This window comes from Leptidea sinapis, chromosome 37 (genome assembly GCF_905404315.1).
Source record: "Leptidea sinapis chromosome 37, ilLepSina1.1, whole genome shotgun sequence".
Lineage (NCBI taxonomy): Eukaryota > Metazoa > Arthropoda > Insecta > Lepidoptera > Pieridae > Leptidea > Leptidea sinapis.
Genome location: NC_066301.1, coordinates 2,242,905 through 2,270,738, shown reverse-complemented (window position 1 = coordinate 2,270,738; position 27,834 = coordinate 2,242,905). Strand labels below are relative to the sequence as shown.

Sequence of the window (27,834 nt, the reverse complement as noted above, 5' to 3'; positions counted from 1 at the left end):
TGGTATAATTTTTTACAGATTCAAAAATGGTCAACGTAAGTATTTAATGTTAATTTCAACTTTACCAAGAGAGAGACATATTGACACACAAGTTATAATCATGTATATAGGTAATCATATAATTTTTGGTGGTAAGGAACGCTAAAGTTTTTTTGTATTCGATATTTTAATGACTCCTAATAAGTAGGTAACAATACAAATATTTACCCAAAATTTTATAAATATATTTTAATATAAAGTAAGGGGTCAACCCACCCCAGTATCCCCTGTAATCGTCCAATTGACAAGACGTTTAGCTCTTATCTGTATCATAACTCGATTGTCATAATTCATGAAGTACCTTCAGCATTAGTTACACATTAGTTACATTAAGGACGTTGAAATAACATGACATATTAATGTGCTGAATGTTTTTTAATTCGCTTTTAAAATGCGAGTTACCTTGTTGAATTCTTTTGTGTTTATTGTGTCTGTGAAATATTGCAGCGGGTTTGCGCTGCCATTCGAAGGACTTTATAAATTGGATATAATTCACTACAATGATTTTCATGCACGGTAAGTTTTTTAACGTAATTTATATTGTATGAAATTAGTGAAACTATAGGTACTTACATCATATTTTTTTACTATATCTTATATCTTTAAACGTGCAATACTTGTATATACATATATATAATCTGAATCTTGGAAACAGCTCCAACGATTTTCATAATATATAGGAGATTTCGGGGGCGATAAATCGATCTAGCTAGGTTTCAATTTTAAAAAATGTAGTTTTATCCGTGTTTTAATGAGAAACAGCTACTATAACATGAACACAAAGGTAAATTTCGCCACTATAATATACAAGATAGATATATAGATATATATAATAGCTCAGATGGGACATTGGGTGATACGGAAAGCAAGTTTTACATTGTTGTACATTCTTAAAAATCCGAGCAAGGATTCGGTCGTCCGGATATTTCCTAATATAAGTTTGATTATAGTACGTCCTTACGTACGTATCTACATCCTTGATGTAACTACTTTCGTCTTTTACTGCATGTATGGAGCGTTACCGAGAGGTAACATTAGCTGTGACCTATCTCAAGTTTAAGAATTCTAAATTAATATTTCTGTCGCCCGAGACGAAAATCAGTGTGAGGACAACTGCTACTTCGACTAAATATCATGAATAAAAAATAAAAAAATCAGTGGTACATTGTCGATTATTGTTTCGGACTGTTTCAATTTCTCCGCTTATGTATGTCAACTCTGTTTACTAGTCCACATGTGGTACCCTGCCCTTTATGTATTATTGCCCACCGCGACGCGCGACCGGTCTTATTCCAGTCTTAGATATCTGTCCTCTGTTAATTTTATCGGAGTAAAAAAAAATACGTTTAAAAATACTTCAAAAACTGAAAAGTATAAAATAACTAAAAATTTTATTTATTACACCTGTAACTTTAATATTAATAAAATACTATTATTTATATGTGCTACCTATTGATAGGTTTTAAGTTGGTGCCAAGCCCTAAACAAAACAAAACTTAATATTATAAACGTACGTGTTAAGCGTACTTACTGTAATTATTAAGGTTGTCTGGCCACGCGTGTCTGTCTGCTTGGGACCAAATGGCATCTAGTCTGCATCGAACTAAAATTACGTAAATCGGATCATAAATCTCAGAGTAATCAGTGTACATACATAAAAAAATACCGATCGAATTGATAACCTCCTCCTTTTTGAAGTCGGCTTAAAAGTCCTCTCAAATACAGAGAAGCATGAAAAAAGTGTTGGATAAACAAAATAAATTTAACCATTACACCTAGGTACTTATTAATTATTGATCGTGCAAGTTGCAGGAGATTTTTTTTATATACTATATTGTTTATGCAAGATAGGGAAATAAAACGTAGGTACTACATAATATTATGTTCTTTTATATATATTATTATCTTTTTTATATTAAATTTATACTAATTTTAATTACGTTCTGTAAAGTAATCACTTATTTTGGTTTGACAGAAATATTTTGATGCATTAGCAATTTAACAAGATTTCCAACATAATTTTTACTTTTGCAGTGCATGTTCGCTTTGATTTAACGAATCTGCAAGGCGTCTTAAATCACTTACAGCTTATAATATCCGAGCGATTGACAAATTCGGAGTTGACTCCTCTTCGTCTATCATTCTCAATAAGGACTCCTTTTTGTGTGCTATTCACATTCTCAATATGATCTTCAATTGATTTAATTTCGTAGGGTGCCACATTGTCTTCAATGGAAGAATATCCAGAAAACCCTGCAGTCTCAGGGGGTCTTTTTTGCTGTTGTTGGCGTATTAGACGTATTAAACGGCACGAAGAATCTTATTTAACATGTCTGAGGTTGCACGTATTGGTGTAAACTGGCGTATTATGTGAGAAATCGTATTAAGCATGTTCTACTATAGTAAACGAGCAAGTGATGGAACGTGGTAAGGCAGCCGCCTATCGATATATCGCAACACCAGTGGTCAAGAGATGCGTTGTCGGCCTTTGAGTTGGCAGTATGCTATATACTTGAATGTCCCTAAGTCGTATCGGTTCGGGAAAACAGCAGCCCTTAATTGATTCCATAAAGTGGCCGTGTGAGGGAAGAATTTCTCGCAAAATGCGCGATTGTACAATGCCAGACGTCAACATGATGCGGGTAGAATTTCGCATTTTGCCGTAATGTGTGGTGGTGGTATTGGCTGCTATTATTATCCCGAACAATTCCTCTGAGCACTCACTTATAAATGTGGTAGAAGATGCAGCGAGAATCCACATCTCCACGCAAGGCCAAATAATCAAACTGTTCGGAGATGACTTGATAAAGGTAGTTTTGGCTTTCAGAATGGTTCTCGCCTTACAACCATAACTTAATACCTAAGTAGCGTAATTATGGTACTTGCTGTCTAGTTCGCGCGTCTCAGCCCTCAGAGCTGCCCGATAAGTACGAGTGGATTGTAGTTTGTTTTTTTTTATGAAAATATGGTTCGACACGAGCAGGACGTTCTACAGATGGTAATTGATGCGTCCATACCCATAAAAATGCAGTGCCGCTCAGTATTCTTGAAAATCTCAAAAATTCTGAGCGGCACTACAATTGCGCTCGTCACCTTGAGACATAAGATGTTAAGTCTCATTTGCCCAGTAATTTCACTAGCTACAGCGCCCCTCAGACCGAAACACGGTAATGTTTACACATTACTCCTTCAAGGCAGAAATAGGCGCCATTGTGGTACCCTTAATCTAACAGTCTTCCTGTGCCAAGGAGCCCCCCACTGGTAGTAGTGTGCGTAGACTGATTTATCAATGTTTTATGAACCAAACTCGGCTTCGAATTGAGTACGATTTAAAATGATTGTTACTGACAGTAATGTAAGGTAGCTATTTCTTTAAAATGTGTGACTATGTTAAACTTCTGTTACTATTACTGCAGAGTAGGGAAGGATACTTATCTGTCATTAAACATACTAACAATACCAAGCCTCCTAATACTACAGATAAGTTTATACGCCCGAGCTCACTTACACCGATATAAAAAAGAGGCGACACGAGCCAGTACCAGCTGCGGCACGCGAATTGCCTAAATGCAGTCCCACATAGCCTGGAAAAAGCTTTTCGCACAATACACGCTATGAGCCCTCAGTTTTATAATAAACTCCCGGACTATATCACAAGCGTGTAAAATTTTAACACTTAAATATAAACTTAAAAAGTGGGTCATTGAGCGCTTGTTCTACTCATAATATAATGAATTTATAAGTTAATTGTATTACTATGTTACATTAAGTATGTATGACGTGTAATAGTATTTTATTTTATTTTAAATTTTTTGGAAAACTCGCAGCTAGGTTAAAAAATATAAGTTACATACATAATAACAGAAGGACAATTAAAAGTTTTCACAGATAGGAATCGATATATGATGTAAGAGTTAAGTGGACAACAAATACGAAAATTATATAAAATGATAAAGAGACAAAAAAATATTAACAAAATAATTCAAATTTACAATTACACTTGATTGAAAAAGTTCTCGGTAAGGAGCTGTTTTACCTGCCTAATTGGAGTGGTGAATATATCAAGGTCTTATCTTAGACAAATCGTTGGAAGACCGACCAGCACGCAGTAGATAACTATTTTGTCTATAATTAATTCTAGTTCCGGGAACATGCAGACAGCATGGTCTCCGGAGTGAAGCAAACGGAACCTGAAGACCAATGCGCGCTAGCAGTTCAGGACAGTCGACCGAACCCCTCGCTATATTCATTAAGTAAATGAGATCGGCTATACGTCTCCTCTCTTCTAATGGCAGAATATGGAATTATTGACAGCGCTTATTGTAGTTCGGAAGATATGCTTTTATTTTAAATTGAAGATGACGCAGAAACCGTTTTTGTAACGCTTCAATACGTCTAATGTATATATTGTAGACGGGGTTCCACACTTGTGAGGCGTATTCTAAGTGACTTCTAACATATGCACAGTATAGTATTTACGAATAAAAATTTGAACTAGAACTTGAACTTAAGTATCCTTTACCTAGTCATTATTCTGTGACTCCTGTTTGCGGCCTATATTAGTCTAGCCAAATATTGCACTTCAAAAAAGAAAAACAAAGACACGAATGGACAGCGATAATAATGATCTTAATTAAAAAAAGAAACTATTGATCTAGGGTAAAAAGCCAAGGGCATAACAGCAGAAAGAGTTTGTCTGGAAAAATTGCTGCTAATTTGCTCTTTAATTAAACGCATCTGGTATACTTTGGTATTGCAAGATAACAATCACTAAGATAACTATCACTTACTATTCGTTGATCCTCATGTTTGTATTATATTATTCAGAAAAAAAAACGCCCCACTTTAAATTTATCTAGTTCTGTACAATTAAATCCAATCCTCTACGTACGTATTTTTAGTACAGCTGCGCTTAATTTATAACACTAGAAATAAGGGATTGCTTGTAACTCATTCTAGTAGGCTTCATAAGATACATAATAGCTTTAAGGGTAAATGTATACACTTCTATAATAAGTCCCAGCCACTGTTCAGACATTATCTATAAATAAATTTGAATGTTTTATAAAAAAATGGCTCTGTCGTAAATCCTATTACTCCGCTGCTGAATATCTAAGTGATCGGACAGCATGATTGTATGAATTGTATCAGCAGAAATGATTGTACAATATTGTATATTTTTATTGAAAAGAACGCAAAAAAAGAATGCTGGGAGAGTTTCTTGCGCCGCTTCTTCTCTCTCAGTGCGCCATTTGTTTCCGAAGCGGTAGTAGTATCTAGTACTTATGAGAATGACATCAAAATAATTCTAAAGGAATCAATTTTGAGAAAATAAATGCCTTTTCTTTTTATAATTTTTATGCTGTATTTTAAATTAATTAGTTATTCCGTTGCACTAAGTAATTGATCGTTACCGTGTATTGTCTTTAACGAGACTAACAAATGAATCGTTTCTGGTTATTCTGGTTATTGCGTTTGATATGGCATTGTTTTCGTTCAATTAGTTTCAAGTTTCGGTGTGGTAGGAATGTTATAATAATGGACGGGGGAACATCGTGCCCAGATGAAAGGGCTCTTCTGAATTCAGCTCTAAATTGAAAGTCATTATTAGCCATAATTGTGATGGTAATCCGAGTTGTTTTAGTGCTATTTAATTTTTTAATAGTTAAATTACAAAACACAAATCACACTATAACATATCTCTGAAAAACTATTCTAACAGTTTGACTGCAGGAAGGAGTTTCTTTAAATAACGATATTTAATTACTAAACACTCAATTACTATGCTAATTACATGATTAACAACATTGACAGTGGCTAAGGAACATTGTTTGAAAATAATTACCACAACTTTTCAAAGGAGCTAGGAGTTGGTTATATGAGGGTGTAAATAGACTATGACAGCTGTGAAAACGTAGAAAAAAAGTGTCATACAAATTGCGAGTGTAAGACGTAGCTTGTGTTGTAGCACACTAAAGTATTAAACCTGGCCTGTTTTTATCGGTTGTCTAACAACAAGATACTTGGTCTATCTAGACGTATAAATTGTCTGACCATTTTACAGAGGTATTAAAAATGATGTCAATTTGTAATGTGGATTTTGTTAGTTAGAGTTTCAATCACCAAATAGATCAGTCACGAAGGCTGAGTAATAAGTAACCCGAGCGTGATCCAAATTAATAAAGAATGTCAAAAAATTAAAACGCGCCGATTCAGACTTTCGACTTCGCTCGCAATTTTTTACTCAAATCCGTATTCTAGTGAGATTTTTAAAATATATAAATATGCTAATAATTATAAACTGTACTTGTGTAGTGTTGTGCAACAAGAATTGAAAAGACGGTATTACTGATCAATTGTTAAGGAATATGGGAGAATCAAGAATACTAATGATCGTGGAAATATACAATAATGTATGGAAAACGGGTAAATGCCCTACGGAGGTTTTCATCCCCTTACCTACATAAAAAAGGCTCCACAAAGACAGTGGTAGTTATAGACCCATTGCATTAACGTGACATGCAAGCAGAATTCTTTTATACATCATCAACCAGCGGCTCCATCAGAAGCCAAATACCAGAAAAAAGATGGGCTTCGTGAAAGGCATAGACCTAAGGGAAAAATTTATCAACATTCGATAAGTCATCGAGCAAAGCATGCATTCAACTGCCCGGTTGTCTTGAGTTTCATAGAGTAAAGGCCAAGGCTTTTGACTGTGAGATGGGTACTCTGAGAAGTATCCATCTTACTGGCCTGATTGAATTCAATTCATTAATTCTTGGTTACGTTCTGTTTATTTCTTGTATGAACATAGGTGTGTCACAAAGAAAAAATCCTTCACTCTCTTATATACCTATACTTTTTTATCCTGACTGAGAGTGGCTAATGAATCCGGAACACGAGCGCTCCAAAGAGTTCAAAAAGAGCATGTTACACGGATTTGAGGGCGTAGCGTAAAACAACACAATCGTTGCGAAAGATACGCTACAGCCCGTAACTCTGGTCAGTACCCAACTTCATATATTTTTTTAAAAATTCAGATTTGAAGAGACTTCTGTGGAAACACCGACATGCCGGACCAACAACGCGTCATGTCTTGGCGGATTCCCTCGGTTATATCAGAAGATAACATCGCTGAAACAAGAGAAGCCTGATGCGGTGGTGCTGAACGCCGGAGACAGCTACCAGGGAACGTATTGGTACACGTTGCTCAAGTGGAAGATCATCCTGGAGTTTATGAATATGTTGCCCAACGACGCACATGTAGGTACATACTTATTATATTTATTTGGCGGTCACTTGTCCTGTCTTATATAAAATACTACTCTGTCTGTTACTCTTTCAGGGGTATACTAGTCAACTGATTTGGGTGATTATTATTATAACTATATAAATGTAAAATGCACAGCAAGAATATACCAGACTGATGATGTCGCTGGCAAAAGTATCTTTGATGGTCCACTCATTAGCCCAGTTCGTCTTCGAATCCCGGTAAATGCATACTGCGTTCAAACGATTGTGTGGTGAATATGTATGTTTGTTTCGAGTCATATTTCAATTGTGAAAGTTGAATTATTTTTAATATTCTATTTAATATTTATTTTTATATTTTAAGTTAACTTGTATTAATCTTAAAATATATAAATTACCTGACACGTTGTTTGTCCGCGATGGACTCCTAAACTAATGAACAGATTTTTAATAACTTGAGAGATAGGATAGTTTTTATTTCGATTTGGGACCCATAGTTATTTTTGTTTTCAATATTTGTTTTGTATGGACATATTTTCAATGAGAGAATTTAGTGACGCACGGTTTGACAGTTCCACTGTGAAACAATTTCATTATCAACAGGTAGCATTTTTTACGAAATAATTCTTGATGTTTTTATATATTATTGGCAAATTCTAATAAAAGTTTTTTTTTATTATGTACAGAACAAAGTCTGTCGGCTCAGCTAGTTTATATATAAATTCAAACGGATGTTTCAATTATATATTTTTACTTTTATCAGCAGTCTTCACTGGATTGTTATGTTTTTCAGTGATTTCTCATATGAATTGTTGGTCCAATAGGCAATTGGAAATCACGAATTCGACGATGGGCCTGCCGGACTCGCGCCGTACCTCTCAGGCCTCAACGCGTCGGTGGTGGCTGCGAACATGGACACCAGCAAAGAAACAAGTCTTAAAGGACTATACCGCCCCCACATTGTGATTGAACGTAAGGGCCGGAAAATTGGCATCATTGGGTTAATAACCCCAGACACTAAGGTAATTATTAATAAATTATGTTTAAACAAATGTTGTAAATGTATTTGTAACCATGTCTGGCTCAATAATACATACTACTTTGATGAAAATTTAAATACCGAAACATAACAATGTGTTTTCGGTTTTGAGTTTATATCTACGTTTATTCTATGGTCGACCACGCTCTTGTGATTCCCCTAGTGCTATATAAGAAAGAAAAGGCCGCGGTGATAACATTTATTTATGATGATGTCATCTTATTGCTAACAACTATGAATACTTATCATTACATAAGTAAGTAATACTTCAAAATTTTTTGTCGGCCTAGAATACGAAGATTTTAGATAGTATGTGCCAAGAGCGCACTATCTTACCGCTATTAAATATTATCTGTATTCCTGATTATAAACTTGATCTCATGCTCACATTTGTATATATTATTTACGCGTCAATGCTATTTTAGTTATCACAGTTTAAAATAATACGGTTGAAAATAGCACAATACACAAATGAAGGACATAACATTATAAAATATCATAATAAGAAAATGATTTTAATGTTTGATCTATGGGATATATAAAACATTGTGGAAGTAAACGATGACAATGAAAATGAGACAGGCATGGAAGAAAAATGAGTGCACTTATGAACGTAAAAGTGGGAAAAGGTAGCTATGATAAATATTTATGAGGCTGTTCAGCTTCGTGGTAAAATTGAATGCTATAGTATTCATCAGGACGTTTGTGAGTATCATCATCAGCTGGAAGACGTCCACTGCTGGACAAAGGCCTCCCCCAAAGATTTCCACGAAAAACGGTCCGGCGCTGCCCTCATCCAACGTATTCCGGCGATCTTGACCAGATCGTCGGTCCATCTTGTGAGGGGCCTACCAACATTACGTCTTCCGGTACGTGGTCTCCATTCCAGGACTGACTGCCCCAACGGCCATCTGTCTATCTGATTTTGAGGAAACAGAAGTATAATAGATATGTCAACGCGATTCAGAAACGAATGGAATGTTTGGATCAGGAATTCACCTTCAGCTGCATTCAAGAAAATGGAAGCGCTCAATGATTGACTTAACATTGTTCCTAAAGTGCGGACTAGCAAAAATGTTAAAGAACTATTTGTGTTTCGGTTTGAAAGGAGTTACAGCTTGTGAAATTTCAGGGCTAGTGAGTAAATCGTGTACTAAAGAGACATGTGCTATTACGATGCTGCTCGGAGTTTTGAGTTTGGCTCTGCCCATTATGATGCAGCGCCGCTCATGTATCCTGAGCGTATCCCCTACCATCACCTACCGTCTTTCTTTTCTCATCACTTTTTATATCATAAAAGCCCGAATTATTAAGTTTCCTTCTATGTCAAATATTTTTTTATTTAAAAATGGATTTGGAATAACTTATATTTAACGTCAAAAACTTCCACCCATTCGAAAATTTATAGCTCAGACCCGAGAAGAACGGGTACATGAAACTCAGCGGGCTTATTCAGTTTTTCCAATAAAATTCTTTATTTAAATAGCCTGAGGGCGGTCGTCGTATCTGTGATATCATTAAGAAATAAATTTGTTGTGGGGATAAAAATTGAATATTTTTAAATATTGTATTAAGTCTAAAGGAGTAATTAACATGCTATGTATCAGACAGACACACTAGAAAGTATTATCTTTGCGTAATTACTTATGCCATTAAATAATTAAATAACATTTTCACTTTGAAATTATTATCAGTTTGTTGCTTAAGTAATTAGAAAACTATTATCAACTTTATATCGAAGATTATTTTGTTGTTTTTTAATGAAGCAAATGATATACAAATGTATATTAACATAATATATGGCTCGAACGGATCCATTATTTCATCCAAGTATTTGGACTAGTCCAACTTTTCATTTCGAATATCAGGAGAGTAAAAAAATGTAGTTTGATTTAATTTTTATGTATAGAATTATCCATAAATACTTATTAAATAATATGAGTAGTATGGATAAATTGTAAACTTAGAAATTTAATGTTGTCTGTTTAGTGAACATTAACGATTTGAAAGCGTCTTCTGACATTTTTAATCACCCCAAAGACGGCCAAGACACGTTGTTTCTTTAATTTTTTTAAGTGATAAGCTCTTTTAGCGCGGTACGCATATTTTCAGATGAGATAAAACCTCTGGACACTCGACACCGTTACGAGACGCAGCTATAGTGTGTGCATAATGCATGTACATATAGCAGACCGCGAACGCGTCTAGATAAATAGAATGTATATATATTAGTATTATATATTATTCGAATCAAAATTATTCATTTCCTATTAAAGTTACCATGAACCTGTGGTTTCTATTTTAGATTGTAATAATTTTCGATAAATGTCGAAATTGTTAAAGATGATTCATAAAAGAATAGATATTAAATGTATTTTAAAGAGAATGTATGTTTGTATGTTCCCTAATAACTCCTAAACTATTCGACCGATCTCAATGAAATCTTTTGTAATAGATTTGTTGAAGCTCAAGGAAGGTTTACATATATAATTTATATCGCAAAACAACGTTTGCCAGGTCAGCTAGTTTATAAATATAATGCAATTCATAACCCTATAAACCTAGTACCCATCTAAATAATGTCGAACGCGCCAAATTAAGTATTCACTTCTGTTGGCCCTCCCGAAGTGCAACCCGTATTTTTTTTAATCAAGCAATTCCGATGCCTTCCTTGCGGCTCCATCACCTGATCAGTTCTCTGATACTGTTTTTGTTTCTCAACTATCATGCTTTTACATTGATTGACAAGTTGTTTGTGGCCATTGTTCCAGTGTTTTCGCTTCACCAAATAATACCTACATTCTGTTTACAAATGCTTGATTTCGTGTTGAAGAAAATCAAATTCAAAATTATATCTAATCGGTCCGTAAACGGTGAAATAATTTCTCCACGGTAACAGCACGTTAACAAAAGAACAAATAAAGTAAACTCGAACTGTATAACCTCCTATTTTTAGAGAATAGCTTTCCGCAATTCTCCTCGATGTAAAATTTCATAAAACAAACTAAAACTAACACTAGCCCACCTTAAATTAATTCTACGCAATATAAAGTTATTGTATCAAGTATGATTTTTTACGAATAAAAAGTGACATAACGAGAAAACCTTTACTTGACTTGACTTAGGATACGCTCCCCCCATTATAATACATTACTTATTACATCTTAAAACACCTCAAACTCTAGAGCAGCATCACACGTGCATGTCACTTTGAGACATAGTGATGACCCAGTATTTAACTAGCTACGGCGCCCTTAAAACCGAAATGCAATACAGTTTGTGCATTACTTGAATACTTGACGGCGAAAACAGAAAATGGCGTCTTTGGTGTACAAAAATGGCTGGCATCCTGTGCAAAGAAGTTTCCCACTGTATACTTTTACCAGTGGGAGGCTCCTTTGCACAGTACTTGCACTTTGCCGACGAGATTATGGGTACCACAACGGCGCCTATTTCTACCGTGAAGCAGTAATGTGTAAGCATTACAGTGTTTCGGTCTGGTAGCTAAATTACTGGGCAAATGAAACTTAATATCAAATGTCTCAAGGTGACGAGCGCAGTTGTAGTGCCGCTCAGAATTTTTGGGGTTTTTCAAGAATCCTCAGCGGCACTGCATTGTAATTGGCAAGGCGTATCAATAACCATCAGTCCTGCTCGTATTGTCCCTTATTTAAAAAAAAAATACTTCTTTCAGGTTTTATCATCAGCTGGTAATGTGGAGTTCACCGACCCCGGTGAAGCAACACGGCGAGAAGCCAAAGCTTTGAATGATAAGGGCGTTGATATTATAATTCTGTTGTCACACTGTGGACTGGATGTTGACAAGTAAGATGGCTTTCGATTCTCAAATCAAAATAACTGTATTCATGTGGGTCAAGGAAATAATATTTATGAATACCAAAACTTTTCTTTTCTTTTTACATTTAGCGCCATTCGAAAAAGGTTGAGCTTTAATGAGAAGAAATTCATTGCCACTCTACACTTAAACATCATTTACAGTTTTGATAGTTTCATTAATCATTTCAATCACAATATATGTAAACGCCAAATACTCAACACCTTACACGAGTAAGCCAAAAAATGTAAATTCTATTTAACGTCTTCTGGAGTTGCAAGATAACATGATTCTTGAGGGATTGGCAATTCCGCGGTTCTCTAAAATTTGCCTTTCAGCCAAATTGACTTCCAATAAACTGAGGGGCATCGATAGAGCGAGACACTACTTCAAGCTAGCCCACTTTTTACTTACACCTTATAGACCATAAGGTGTAAGTCCGATCATGTTGACCTGGTTTGAACCATTTGGCTCAGAGTTGCTCAAATCGTCAGGATCTAGTACTCTATGATAAGCTTGGTAACTTGACGTTGCAAAAAGACGTCGTCATACCGTCGTCTTCTACCTAATTTTTGACAGGGAGTATACTGAGCCTTGAAACGAGAGAACTATCGTTTCAGAGTTCAGCGAATAAACATCTTCCGGGGATGCTTCGTCTAGAGGCGAAACAAGAGTCGAATTAGTTGAAGCAGAGTTTTACTTTGCCGGCGTATTCTTCGATGTAGGACGTGTATAATCTCAATACTCTATGCTTGGGTTCTGTGCGGTTGGGCTTTATGTGTATTCTACATGTAAACTAGTAATCTTGCCGCAATAAACTCCTAAGGTAACTTAAAAAATTTAGATACTTGTATATTTTTCTAACCACCTGGATGTGTGCCATTCGTACACAGTGCGGTTTTCAATGAACTTTTTGCCATGTCCAACTAATCTGTGTAATGGGCTTTCTTGCTTGGTGGTTAAGGTACCTCACACAAAATCGCAGACGTCTTCCTAAAAGGCTGGTCACGCTCCAATGAATCATCTGGTGTTGTAAAAGAGTGTGGACAGTGATCATTTCCAATTCAGATCCAATTTCACAGGTTAACGCGTTCATAGTGTTATAACTTTTTTTTATAGGGACACCTCATAATTTTTTTAAGTCCTGCCCGTAAGTTCTGTCAATATATCCAGTCGTTTTGTATATTACCCGGAACAAACAGATTAATAAAGATTTGGACGAGATTATTCTGGTATATATTTATATACATTTGCATAGATTGTGTGCGAATCAAGATGCTTCCTTATTGTTCTTTAGATTTTTATCCATCATTTCATAATTACTTCTCATGCAATAAAACACAGGATGATATTACTTAGGACGAGCGATAATCTTGATTCTTGATGAAGCGTTGTTATATCATAAAGATAATTGTAGTACTAAAAGGCCAAGGTGTTTTGAAGAAGAAAAGCAATTCTATAATTTAATTTTTATGTATAACATGTGGAATTGGATTTTAACCATGTCTCAATTTTTCACATACCGAAAAGATTTTAGCAATACAAACACAATTCATGGATTTTTTGAGTCCAGTAGGTACCCCATAGTTCTACCGCAAAAGCATAAATTACCTTCCCGTGAGATATGTATAGAATAGAAACGAAATAATTACTCTAGTTATCTGTTTATTATTTGTTTAATCCTTACATTTAATATACATGAACTTTTTAGTACGAAACGAAAAATCGCTAATTAAACGATTTTATTTTCAGCACACCAGTTTTCCTAGGGATTAGTCATCATTGTCGTATTGTAAAATATTTATTTGTCTGTTACAGAGTGTTAGCCCGGGACCACGGAGAGTTCATAGACATAATAGTGGGGGGACATACTCACTCTCTTCTGTGGAATGGTCCGTCACCGAGTGGTGAGGCGGTAGCTGGACCATACCCTGTCTTCGTAGAAACCACTGCCGATAAGAAACATAAGGTTGAGATAAATTTTTCTCTAGTAAACATGGATCGTGGACGTGTGGATGGACGTTCCCAATATTCAGTCTATCTCTTACTTGAGATAAAAATCGTAACTATCGTTGACTCTTCTGTCCCAATAAACTTATCGACGGAACCAACCTTATCTGTACACGCGGTCTGTCAGTGGGACTAATTACAGCTTACCAGCGATAGAAAATTGAATGGAAATTGCAATTCACGCGTCCCAATATCAAGCAATAAGAATGACTGATCGGGTATATTGGGATAGCTTCACATTATTGGCAGCTAATTACTGACAGTAGAAGGTAGTAATTTATCTCTATCTGTAGATAGTATATTGGGAACGGCCGTAAGTAATTAATTGTAATATATGATAATGATTATCAATATGTATTACCACTTTAACGACCCTGCCTACTGGGCTAGAGGTCCCGGGTTCGAATCTCGGTAGGTTTATGATGAATATGGATGTTTGTATCTGAGTCATGGAGGTTTATAAGAATTTATGTATATTTAAGTAAGTATAATGCATTAAGTATATCGTTGTCTTGCACCCATGGCATAGGCCGTGGCCTAGTTTGGGGCATTAGGGGGACCACAACGGGGCCTATTTCTGCCGTAAAGCAGTAATGTGTAGACATTACTGTGTTTCGGTCTGAAGGGCTCCGTAGCTAGTGAAATTAATGAGCAAATGAGACTCAACATCTTATATCTCAAGGTGACGAGCGCAGTTGTTGTGCCGCTCAGAAATTTTTAGGGTTTTTCAATAATCCTGAGAGGCACTGCATTGTAATAGCTGAACGTCCTGCTCGTTTCGTCCCTTATTTTCATAAAAAAAATGATAATCCGTGTAAAAGTGTGTCAATATAATATTATATTATTACCTACTGATAAGCTTGTATCATTTTTTCAATCTCGTTGCATTCAATCTTCAAAATAAAATAAATGAAAGAAAGTGATTTCGCCATAGACTGGTCATTAGTAATGTTTTTTTGATCCTTAGCCATATTAGGGCTACCATATCAATAATTTTATCAATATATATATTATTATGCAGGGGCGTGCATTGATTTTCTAGCAAGGTAGACACTGTAGATACAAGCACCTACCTTAATAATATAATATTTAAATATTGCACACATATCGCGAAGAGGTTGACGTTGTGATTTACTCTCGACATGTTCATTTGTGGTTTTAAAAGTGAGCTAAAACTTACTGGGTGGATGTTCAATAGAAATTTTCTTATAGAATAATGGAACTAAGTTACCTACCACTAGTGGTATATATTACTTTAGTTTCATATTAAGGTAGGCATTGCCTTAATGCCTATATAGAAAATTTATTGAAGTAGGCGTTACTTTGTGGAAATTCATAAATATACAATTGATTTGAGTTTTCCTTAGTATATTGGCGGAATTAACACTGCCTTTATAGAATGCATGCCCCTGTTATTATGTACCTTAATCTGTACATTATGGCCATTGGCTATGGTTACATTAGTATCACAGAATAGGGATAGATACTTGTTGTTACTTACTCGATTACTCTTAAAATGAAATTTAAAATTATTGTTATCTTCTCCACTTCCCAGAATTCAATCCTTATTAGCCACATTGTTCATTTTCGATTCGCTCATTCACGCCACTTTGCAAAATTCATAAATAAATCTAATATAACGTTACTTACCTACACCAAAATTAGTAAACAATTAAGTAACATCTTCGCGATAAGTGCGTGACCCAAATGGGAAGAGGCGGATCTATCTACATAAAAAAAAATATAACGTTAATTTATTTAAGTAATTTACCTTAACTGATTATCCGAATATACAGTCGTGGTCAACTAATTACGGACACTCTCTAGTTAAACCAAATTGTGAATTTATTTTTTATTTTCCAACGAGTCTAAACAAGATTCCATATTCCTTACATGTAAGTATAATAAGTCAATTATGTGCCCGATTATACAAACAATAACAACTTCCTAAACATTAAACCTCTTTACAGTAATGTAAAGAGGTGAGTAAAGAGCTGATAGATTATCACAGTGCTATTTGTTAAAAAATGCTGGCTGGTCATTTAATTAGGGACACTGAGATATTGCGTTCTATTTTCAAAATCTGAATCTCAATATTTTTTTATTTCTTCTCCTATTGTTTCGTGGTACTTTTGGAGGGAGGCAAATCGTATATATAATAATAATTTAAGAATGACACACTTTTGTCTTGCTCCAAACTGAGGTATAAGACAACGATATATATAATACAATGATATACTTACTTAAACTTACATTAATACATATAAACATCCATGACTCGGAAACAAACATTCATATTCATCATATAAATGATTGCACCTACCAGGATTCGGACCAATATAATTATTAACCCACTTATTTATGTTTCAGGTACTGATAGTCCAAGCTTCAGCATTTACCAAGTACATGGGGAGTCTCTCAGTATACTTCGATTGTTTCGGTGACTACGTGAAGTGGGAAGGTGGTCCGATATTCTTGAACCGGTCCATACCAGAAGGTAATTGATGAATAGAAGTTTTAACTTAATGGATATTTTAAGTTACAACTCCCGAGTTGTGATCTCTAAGTTGAAAGCAAAAACACACATAAAAAGATGGTCTTAAAGATATAAAAATTTTATGTTTTCGGTAAAATGTGATTCCTTGATCGCTCGACTTCTTCTCGTCTCAATATTATTATTCTATTAAATAATATCAATTATGATAAAGAAAATCAGAATGCTTTTAAGCATGATTACTGATTAACTCCTGATTTAAAATGCAGTATGAGGATAAAACATTTTTTTGTAGTATTCTATTATTGAACGCCTTTACGCAACTGTTTAATATTAACCCCCTTATTCATAATGGTCCGCTAACTCAAAACAGCCGCTAAGGAGTGTTTTTTCTCATTCTGACTTAGGTCAATAGAAGAAGACAGAGTGAGAATTAGCAATGCTTTAAGTTAGCAGACTATTATGAATAAGGGGGTAAGTCAATAGCCCATTGCATTCGCTACTAAAGGTTTTACCTCCATAAAATGAGTGGGGATAACAGAGAGAGTTGTCATACTGAAACATGCAGGGCAAGCCTGTCAGCTATGAAGATGGCATAGCGACAACCCATTCCGTACGGACGCACACCAAGAAAGGGAAAATATTAGTAGGATTGAACAGTGAAATTTAGTTTTTATATTAAACTCTTTATAGCAAACGTGAGATGTGATGATATGATGAAGCATGCTGGAACAATCATGTGAGTATAAGTTGGCTGAGTGACACGAGTTCAAGTGTTTGTCGGTGCTTCTAAAATGTACAAAATCGACAAGTTCTTCATAACAGTTCCTATTAGAGACGATAAGTTACGAGAAGTTACGGCTATCGTGTATCTTCTCTATTTCTTCAGAAGTATTAGGCATTATTAAATGTTGGTCATTTTATTAATTACTGTTGTAATTAATTAAAAAGTGATAATTACTGTTCCCGACATGATTTTTATACACCTTCGCTTGTTTTCGTGACCCACTCTATCCCTTTTAGTGATGTAATAATGAGTTAACTTATTAGGATTAGGTGAGGATATCATTCCCACCATCTGGATGTGTGGTGGTCCTCCACAGTGCGGTTTTCAAGGAGTTTCTTCCTCGTACTACAAAGCTGTGGAATGAGCTTCCTTGTGCGGTGTTTTCGGGACGATACGCCATGGGTACCTTCAAAACAAGTGCGTACACCTTCCTTAAAGGCCGGCAACGCTCTTGTGATTCTTCTGGTGTTGCAAGAGAAAGTGGGCAGCGGTGATCACTTAACACCAGGTGACCCGTACGCTCGTTTGTCCTCCTATTCCATAAAAAAAAGGAAGTTGAATCACAATTCTTGACCTGTTAATCAACAAAAGCTTTATAATGAACTCAACCAAAGACCGTATAATAGTGATTAAAGTTAAAACAAAACCGAATTATAAGTTTTGTATGTACTTATGCGTTTCCAACCGTTTACTAGTACTAATCTATTGTATTCTACAAAATCACTCTGTACCTATTCATTCATATATTTCCTCAATAAAGGGAATTGAAACGCTTCCATACATTCCTGGGCCCAGGTAATTACAAAATGAAAGTAGCACCATTTAAAAGCTTACATTAAAATAACCCATAATTGAAAATTTAGCAAGATTTGTCAATCTAGGAGCTGAGTAATCGAAGAAATAAAAAATAATAGTAAAAAATACTAAAAAGCACGCATTATATTTTTTATAGTTTAGTTTTTTTTAACCATTCTTTTTTATATCTTCGATTACTCAGCTCCTAGATTGACAAATCTTGCAAAATTTTCAATTAAACTATTATTTATTTTTCATTTTTTAGTTAAATTTTCTTTAAAAGCGTATTTTTAAAACTATTAAGTACTTTAACATCAATTCCTGCCTTATCGACTATAGATGAAAATTATATAAATTAACAAAAATCATGTTTTGCAAATTGAAAAATTGAAGAATTTTATCAAATTAGTGTAATGTCATCGGTCCTCGATAAATCTACAAAGTTTGAACGAAATCTAGCCGTTTAAAGTGGGTCAAAATCGCGCCCAAAGAAGTCGGTTACAAACATACAGGTGAAGCTAATATAAAGCGTATAATGAGGTTATTTCTTTAACTATATGTTGACAGCTGATCTATAGTAGGTTTTCACTTTTATATTATAGGTATTGAATAGGACTGAACTGTCACGCTCTGCAATGTAACGAGTCCGAGTATAAGGCAGCGTTATCAGTCAGAGCAATATTTACCAGAGTAATATAAATAGAATTATATATATTTAGAAATGTTATTATTTTAGGAAAAATAACAATACAATATTCGTGTTTTGCATTATTAATCATACCTTGATAAAGTTTTTACTTATGGTCGTAATACACACTTTTTTTTTAAGGCTGGGGACCGAGCCAACGGCCTTGAGAAATACCTCTATAGTACAAGATCACCATAGTTGTAATTCATTAAAAAATGTAATTTATTAAAAACTTAGCTGCTAAGAATTTATCACATACATATATTTTAAAATAGCTAGGTACCAACCTCGTTTTGTTTAGATAAAAATTACCTACCTATCTACGTATACTCTACTACTGTAACGAAATTTTTTTGCATTATAATATTAGATAATTAGTCATCAGATATTATATACAGTGTGTTTTTTTAAGTGGGACAGTATGGGGAAATCCTAAAGTATAAGAGATACAGGGAAACTGTCTTAGGAAACATTAGGTACTTTTTTGTGAAAAAAAAATTGGTATAGTCATTTGGTCAAGTGTGAGGTGTCCCTAAAAATGTTTAATTTTGATGAAATTTTTTTTTTGACGCACATCGACTCAGTTTCATGAGGGGATTATTTTATTGTATGGGAAGAAAAAAATCGGGACAGCAGAAGTTAGTCAAATTTACGAAAATCGTTTTCATTATTACAACCCGTGTAAATTGCCTAGCACCGCCCACTGCAAGGTTTTTATTTAAAAAAATATTGCCTATTCCAGTTTTACATTTGAATTTGGAACACTTTATTTGGTTTAAAAAGGATTAAAATACTTTAAGGTATTCTTACGCGAGCACCTTACCTTACAAATCTAATTAAAAAAAAAAACAAATTTAAAATTTGGAACTTCTTGAAACAAACAGTATTTTACTTGATATTTCATTGTTTAAAGTTAACATTATGTTAAGTTTTCGTCATGGAATTATCAAACTCGCATAAAGTAAATTTAATTGAAGCGTATTTTGTAAATTCTCGTAGCTCTGTGAATGCGTTACAGTGGTATCGGGAACTTTATCCGGACCGCGATCAACCGAGCCGCAAAATTTTTGACAAACTGGTGAAAAATTTAAGAAAGGGAGGCCGTTTTACACTAAAACGGAAGAGACGAGCCACATTAATAAATGAATTTACAACTATCGCATTCTTAGGATATCTTGAAGCCTCATTGAGGGAAGCTGCTAACAATATCGGTGTGCATAGACCTACAGTACGAAAGGTATTGAAGGCTTACAAGTACAAGTGTTACATAGAAGGTCATCTTGTACAAGCATTGCTTCCAGGAGACACTGACCGGAGATTAGCATTTTGCCAGTGGTTTGTAGCATGCTCGATTAGAAACCCGTCCTTTCCAAGCCGGATTATTTGGACAGATGAAGGCAATTTTTCAAACAATGGCATGTACAATAGAAAAAATTATCATTTTTGGGCACGTACAAACCCCTTCCGAACTACGGCAACCCATAACCAGGTCCGCTTTTCCTTCAATTGTTGGTGTGAAATATTAGATAATAAAATCTTTGCCATTAAAATTTACCATGGAACATTGAATAGTCAAAAATATCAGGAAATATTAAACATGGCTGTGGATTTAGTAGATATGGCAATTCCATTAAATAATTTGAACTAATATATAACTGTTGGTAGTTATAAGACGGCGCCCCTGCCCACAATAGTATCGCTACTAAACAGTTTTTAAATGAACATTTTCTTGATCGCTGGATGGGCACAAATGGCCTATTAAATGGCCACCACGTTCACCCGATTTAACACCGTTGGATTTTTTCATTTGGGGGTACCTTAAAGGTCGAATTTATGCAGATACTTACAACTCGGTACAAGAGTTAAAAGACGCAGTGCATTATCATTTGAACAACATACATCACAACGCCTTGTCTAAAGCTACCAGAGGTGTTCTGAACGCGCTCGTGCCTGCATTCGACAAATTTCATCAAAATTAATTATTTTTAGGGACAACTCACACTTGACCAGAATTTTGACTATACCAATTTTTTTTTCACAAAAAAGTACCTAATGTTTCCTAAGACAGTTTCCCTGTATCTCTTATACTTTAGGATTTCCATACTGTCCCACTTAAAAAAAACACTGTATAATACCTAAAATAAAAGATCATTTTATTTGCTTAGATAAGAATAATAAATACTCATTAGTACATACATGAACTGTAAGACAGACTGCTAAAGAAGGTAAGTTACCTTGGAATTGAATTGGGTAGATAGTTAAAATGCCGGTAACTTAACGAATACAACAAGAAACAAAGTGACACTGACGAAGAAATGAAATGACCTGTCAGACTGTCATTGTCAAAGTGAAGTTAGCGTTGAGGAACAAGGATTTCACTAGTATCGATGTTTTTTGTCAATCGATTTATTGATTAAATAAAATAGTTGCTCATTGTTTTTCTCTTAAGAAAATAATATATTTTATTGATAATATGGTCATTCGAACACTATGCACCTAACTAATAACAATATGATTTAAATAAAAAAATTGGATCTGAATCTTATTTTAATCGATTAAATATTCATTTGATTACATTTAAATCAACTTGATAAAAATTTTTTGTGTTTTCTCGATTTGTAGATTGCAATGTGAGCTAGTTTTTTGTATTTAACATCAGAAAAATATACCCTTTTTTTAAAGTATACTTCAACTTAACATCAGGCCCATATTCCCATTCTCCTGTATTTTGCGAATCATTAGCTATTAGAAGGATGTACTTAACTATAATATTATTTTATTTAAATATTCAATCGAACTTACTAAGGATCAAATTAAGAGTCTACCCGTACTTTAATAATACTAATTATTTTAATTTCTTCTTTCGCAGATGAAGAGGTGAAAGCAAAATTGGAACCTTATGCCAAAATGGTGCACGAGGCCGAATCAAAGGTTATCGGTAGAAGTGAGAATACGTTGCACTTCGAAGACTGCGTGTTTGGAGAATGTGCTCTCGGGGACCTTCTGGTCGACAGCATGAGTGAATATGTAAGTTGTGCTTACCTACACCTGACTATAGAATAATAAGGAGAAGAAAAGTAACGACTTAGGTCGATTCTTTACGAGACACCGCACGGCTCTATTTGCAGGGTCACAGTTTTGACCACCTCACAGTTTTGACTCACCCACGGCAGGCAGTCTGCCTGATTTAAAAGAAAGTAAGCCCGCTGAGTTTATAGTGCCCGTTCTCCTCAGGTTTAAAGGCATACATTTTTTGAAAGGGACGTAGTTTTTGACATTCAATAAGTGATTCTAAATCCTATTTTGAATGTGAGTGACGCGTGAGTACTGAGTGAGTGATACACCTCCATACAGTAGTGAGTGATACACCTCACGGCTCTTTGTATTAGTGCGCGAGCATTTCTCAAAATAGGGGTTAACTGTCAACCGCAATTTTTTCGATGTTTTGACAGCTGTCACTTTCTATCTAATATAAATGATCTAAGTAAATTTCATTCGATTATGAAGGTAGTATCCGTTATCTTTTAATACATTTTTTTATGGAAGAGGGCAGGAAAGAACGCTTATACTTGTTTTCTTTATTTTACAGGCAAAAGAGAGCGAAAACAGTTCGTACGATTATCTTTCGTTTATTCAGCGAGGGAATATTAAAGCTTCGATACCGAGTGGAAGTAAATACTTATTTTAAGTAAACCTTATACACACAAAGGATCGATTTTTTGATCAATAGTCAAGCCAATCCTAGCTATTGGATACATTTATTAACTATAGTTAAACATCTAACCAGTACTTACTTAAATCCTATGTTCTTTGACCTCAATTAAACTATAGTGAAGGCTTACAATGGTTAAAATGTTGCCGATTCTTATATATCGACACATCAATTTTTTTTGCATCAATCAATTGCAATAATAATAATAATAATAATAAAGCCTTTATTACAGTTAACAAAACAAAAATTTACTTACTAGCTAATAGACATACCATAAAACATTTTAATTAATTAATTTATCTTACATAACTATATTATTAACCTAATTATTAGCAGTAACTTTTAAACAGTCTGTGTCCTCTTTCTGTTAACTGTTTGTCCTTCGACAAAGGCCTCCTCCAAGGTCTTCCATTCTTTCCGGTTCCTTGTTATTCTATTCCATAGTGGTCCTCCTATCTGTTTCAGTTCATTCTCCCATAGTATGAACTGTCTTCCTCTATTCCTCTTATCTCCTCTGGGGTACCATTCGGTTATTATTCTAGTCCATTTTGGTGTTTCATCCCTCATAAAGTGGCCTACCCATCTCCATTTCAAAGTGCGTATTGTTTTCTCTATGCTTTTGAACTTAGTTTTTCCTTTGATATGATCCAATCGCACTTTGTCTTGGCGCTTTACCCCGACTACACTTCGTTCTATTGAGTTTTGGCAAACTTTTAACTTACTTAGTTGTTTTTGGGTAAGGGCCCAGGTCTGACAACCATAGGTAAGGCAAGGCAGTATGCAAGAGTTGAATACTTTTCTCTTGTCTTTTATAGAGATTTCCATGTTCTTCATCACTTCTTTTAATGACCAATACTTCTTCCAAGTGTTTGTAACCCTTCTGTTGATTTCTTTTTCTGTTGACTCCTTAGTAGCTATCACTTGTCCGAGATAAATATACTCTTCTACATATTCTATGGGTTCATTATTTACTGTTATTATAATTTTGTCAGAATTGGTCATTATTTTCGTTTTTTCGGTGTTGATAGAGAGTCCAACTCTCATGCTTTCTTCTGCTAACTGCTGAAGCATAACCTCTAAGTTTTTACCATTTTCAGAGAAAAGTATCAAGTCGTCAGCGAAGCGTAGATGATTTAGGTACTCTCCATTTATTCTAATGCCATATTCCTCCCAATTCATCTTACGAAATATCATTTCCAATACGGATGAAAATAATTTTGGCGAGATTGGATCTCCTTGACGGACGCCTCTTTCTATGGCAAACTCTGAACTGAATTGGTCGAGTCTTATAATAGCTTTACTCTCGGCATATACTTTTTTCAGGATGCGAATGAATTTCTGATGTACACCTTGTTGTTCAAGTGCACACCATATAGCATTGTGGTCCAACGTATCAAATGCTTTGTTGTAATCTACAAAGCCTATGTAATATTTCTTTTTATATTCAGAGTATTTTTGCAGGACTTGCTTGACAACATGGATATGGTCTAAAGTTGAAAACTTACTCCTAAATCCTGCCTGTTCTTTCGGTTGGTTAAATTCTAATATATTTGTGCACCTAGAAAGCAAGATTTTGGAAAATATTTTATATACGTTTTATCAATTGCAATACAAAAGAATAATTTGGATTTTTTATATTACAAAATGTCACGATCATCAATCGACTAAAATAAGAAGAAGTATTAAATTGGGTTTGTTTTAATATTATGGTAATGAATATAATGTATTATTTAAATAACGAACATTTTCAGTTTAGTCTCATGTTACGTGAAAGTTTAATTTTCATGATACACAAACATATTGCACCAATACCGTTATTAAATTTCTCGGTTCAAGAAATCTTCAGTATTTTTATGATTATTATATTATTTTTTTTTAATCAGACGAACTGACCGACTCTTCGGAATTACATAATTTAATTATTTTTTGTCTAATTAGCACGGCAGTTCCACTTATACTAATTAGACGAAACACAAAAAGGAAAAATTACAAACAAAAAAGGAATATTAAAGAATAATTGAATGAATGAAATGAAAACTAGGGAAGTCCACCCATCATTGAATGGATCTCATTGAACATTCTTGTCCAAGAGCGTTGAAAAATACCGATGAACGCGGTATAGGTGCCATGGGTCGGGCAACGGTGCGATGATGCGGAACCACAAAAAGTTTATTTGTCGTGGGTTAAGATTATTGAATTTAGGGACATCTATGTGACACAATTGCTCATGAAGATCTGGAGCATCAACGTCTCCTCGTAAAATTTGAAACATAATTTTTAATGTACCTACAGTACACTGTACAGTACTTTCTATAATTCATTACAGCTCATACGTTAAGTCACAATATTATCACCAAAATAAGACAAGAGAAGTGGTTCAATATTTTGACTATTGGTTATATTTTTAATAATTAACTTTTTTAACTAGAATTTGAAAAACCGATTTATTATGATTTTAACTATTATATTAATATTGTTTCCATTGGTTAACTTTACAACTGATCAAAAAACCAACCTTGACAAAAATTTTTGAACTTTTGTTATTCAAGATTACTTCATTACACATTTAAGGAATACAATCTGATTTTGAATTTACATTTAAGAGTCGTACTTGTCCCCGTTAGATTTTGATATAACTATTTAGAGATGATTTACAATTTTATTTTTAATCACTTAAAACAAATAATAATTAAATAAATAATGTAGCCCTTACTGATCTTTACAGGCCTAAAGTATATTTTCCCTTAATTTTAGAAATAATTTAAACTTTCTATATATTTTTCAGATATTACAAAAGGGGTTTTATTTGAGCTTCTTCCGTTTAACGATCGTATAGTGGTATTTGAGCTGCAAGGAAAATACATTAGGGAAGCTCTTGAGCGAAGTGTAATAAGTGCGTGGGGTATGCAGCCGTTTAAGGGCCCTTATGTACTACAAGTTTCAGGTAACTACTATTTGGTGAATCCAATTCAAACTAAAAAAATGACAATTATTACCATCTATTTTTTACTTTTTTAATATGACAGTAAATATATGAAAACAAATCAACCTAGAGTTCCACATTTTGTAACAGAAATTAAAAAAATTATAGTCATAAGATACATAATAGCTTTAAGGGTAAATGTATACACTTTTATAATAAAGTCCCAGCCACAAATTTAAATGTTTTATAAAAAAATGCCTTCGTCGTAAAGCCTATTACTCCACAGCTGAATATCTAAGTGATCAGACAGCCTGGGACTAGATTATGATTATTTTATAGCAATAGCAATGAAAGTACAATATTGTATATTTTTATTAAAAAGAGCGCAAAAAAAGAATGCTGGGAGAGTTACTTGCGCCGCTTCGGCTCTCTCAGAGCGCCATTTGTTTCCGAAGCGGTATTAGTATCTAAATTATTAGAAATGACATCAAAAAGAATTCTAAAGGAATCAATTTTGAGAAAATAAATGGCTTTTATGCCTTTTTTATGTTTACCCCCAATAAATGGTTTTATTTTGATGTTTCAAGGTCTTCAGGTAGAGTACGATGTGAACCAACCAGAGGGTGAACGAGTGACTTCAGTTACAATAGGAAAAAGCAAAGAGGCTTTAGACTTAGAGAAATCTTACCACGTCATTGCTCCAGCATACTTGGCTGACGGTGGTGACGGTTTTAACGTGAGTATAGTACACGATGTTAACACCTCAGTTTTATTTTACGTCTCAATACATTCTCACAGTTGAAGCTAATATGTACATCTCGGTTTTATTTATTTGATGTTAATGGACTACGCATTAATTATATCAACACAGCAATGCAAAGGCTGATTCTCATAAGCATTACTCTGAGGGGGGAAAATACTCTTTTATGTTGAATCAATCATTGACAAATCTATATCTATCTATACTAATAAAGGAGAGCCGGTTTTTTTTCGGTTTTACTGCGAAAACAACTGAACTATTAAACAATCAAAGTCAAAGTCAAATAAACTTTATTTAATTAGGCTCAAATTAACCGCTTTTGAATCGTCACTACACATATTTCTTTTAAAGGACTGAATTTATCATATGTTCGAAGCTCGTGAGAGGAACTCAACGGCCACTCTTCAATAAAATAGAGTATTTTATAATGGCTGTAATATACATAAAAATTAGTTTGTAAAGAGCTGCATCCAATATATGAGTTGTTTTTAAATAATATAAATTATTATTTATAAATATAAATCATCGTATATTGGATGCATCAACCTTTAGAGCTTGAACTTATTGTTTGTGTAAGGATGCTTCGTGAACATGATGGTCGTGATTACTGTCGCAATTAATAATTGTGAATAGTAAATAGTGATTTTTTTTTTATTAAGATATTACGTACAGCGCTGGATTTACACTAGGGGCAGTTGGCGTAAGTGCCCAGGGCGGCAAATTTTTTAGGGCGACAAAATTTTGAAAGTGAAAAAAAAAATTTTTAGTCTTATAAAGATTGCTCAGTTTTAGATTGCGAAGATTTAATCGACAAATTCAAAAAGTCAGACGTGTTTGCCTGTGAAAAAATTGATGTAATATAATTAATTATGAGTTACCCTTAGTGCCAAATTTATAATTGTTAGAAAAAAAAAAACAAATATTTTTTCATGTTTTCAGAATATATAACATATAATATAGTTTCTGCAATAAATGAGATATATAAGTTATGAAAAATAAAATAAACAAACTATAAGTTTAAGTAAAATTCTAGTATTGGGGCGGATTTATTTCCGGTGCCCAGAGGCGGCATTAAGTTTAAATCCGGCCCTGATTACGTACGTTTATGTACTTTTTGGTTTGTATAGGATGATTGTCCTAACTGGAATGAACCACACAAAGTGCTTTTATGATTCAGTTAACTTTGTTATTTTTGATGGCATAATATTATTTCTTTTTATCATCATTGATCATGAAACAGTAAAGGAACTATTGTTCTTTTAATTTTCATTATATTTAATGCATTATAAATTATTGTTAATTATTCATCCTTTCAGATGTTCAAGGAAGGAAAAAAGAATGTCAAGAATGTGGGACGGGACGAGCAAGCCCTGGAAGCGTTCATACAAAAACATTCGCCAATAGATTACAATACGGACGGGCGAATCATAATAATTCAGTCGAGTTAGATAATTGTGTCATATGACATTGTGAAGGCTAGTGTTAATAAAGCTAAATTATA

The 27,834-nt window shown here is 34.2% G+C and overlaps 1 protein-coding gene across 1 annotated transcript; it reads left to right on the top strand.

Moving 5' to 3' along the window:
* Positions 1-341: 341 nt before the first annotated feature.
* Positions 342-27,834, top strand: LOC126975672 (apyrase-like). Its single transcript, XM_050823667.1, has 11 exons — positions 342-555; positions 7,080-7,302; positions 8,115-8,312; positions 12,024-12,154; positions 13,983-14,133; positions 16,545-16,671; positions 21,808-21,965; positions 22,528-22,609; positions 25,436-25,594; positions 26,161-26,309; positions 27,650-27,834. Exons 1-11 carry the CDS (start codon positions 431-433, stop codon positions 27,779-27,781), a joined length of 1,635 nt encoding a protein of 544 aa, XP_050679624.1. The 5' UTR covers positions 342-430; the 3' UTR covers positions 27,782-27,834.

Excerpts from the sequence above, each read along its gene's own strand:
- LOC126975672 (XM_050823667.1), top strand. The coding sequence starts at position 431 with ATGCGAGTTACCTTGTTGAATTCTTTTGTGTTTATTGTGTCTGTGAAA. Across the intron at positions 556-7,079 it reads TACAATGATTTTCATGCACG|ATTTGAAGAGACTTCTGTGG; the intron begins GTAAGTTTTTTA and ends TTAAAAATTCAG. Across the intron at positions 8,313-12,023 it reads TAATAACCCCAGACACTAAG|GTTTTATCATCAGCTGGTAA; the intron begins GTAATTATTAAT and ends TACTTCTTTCAG.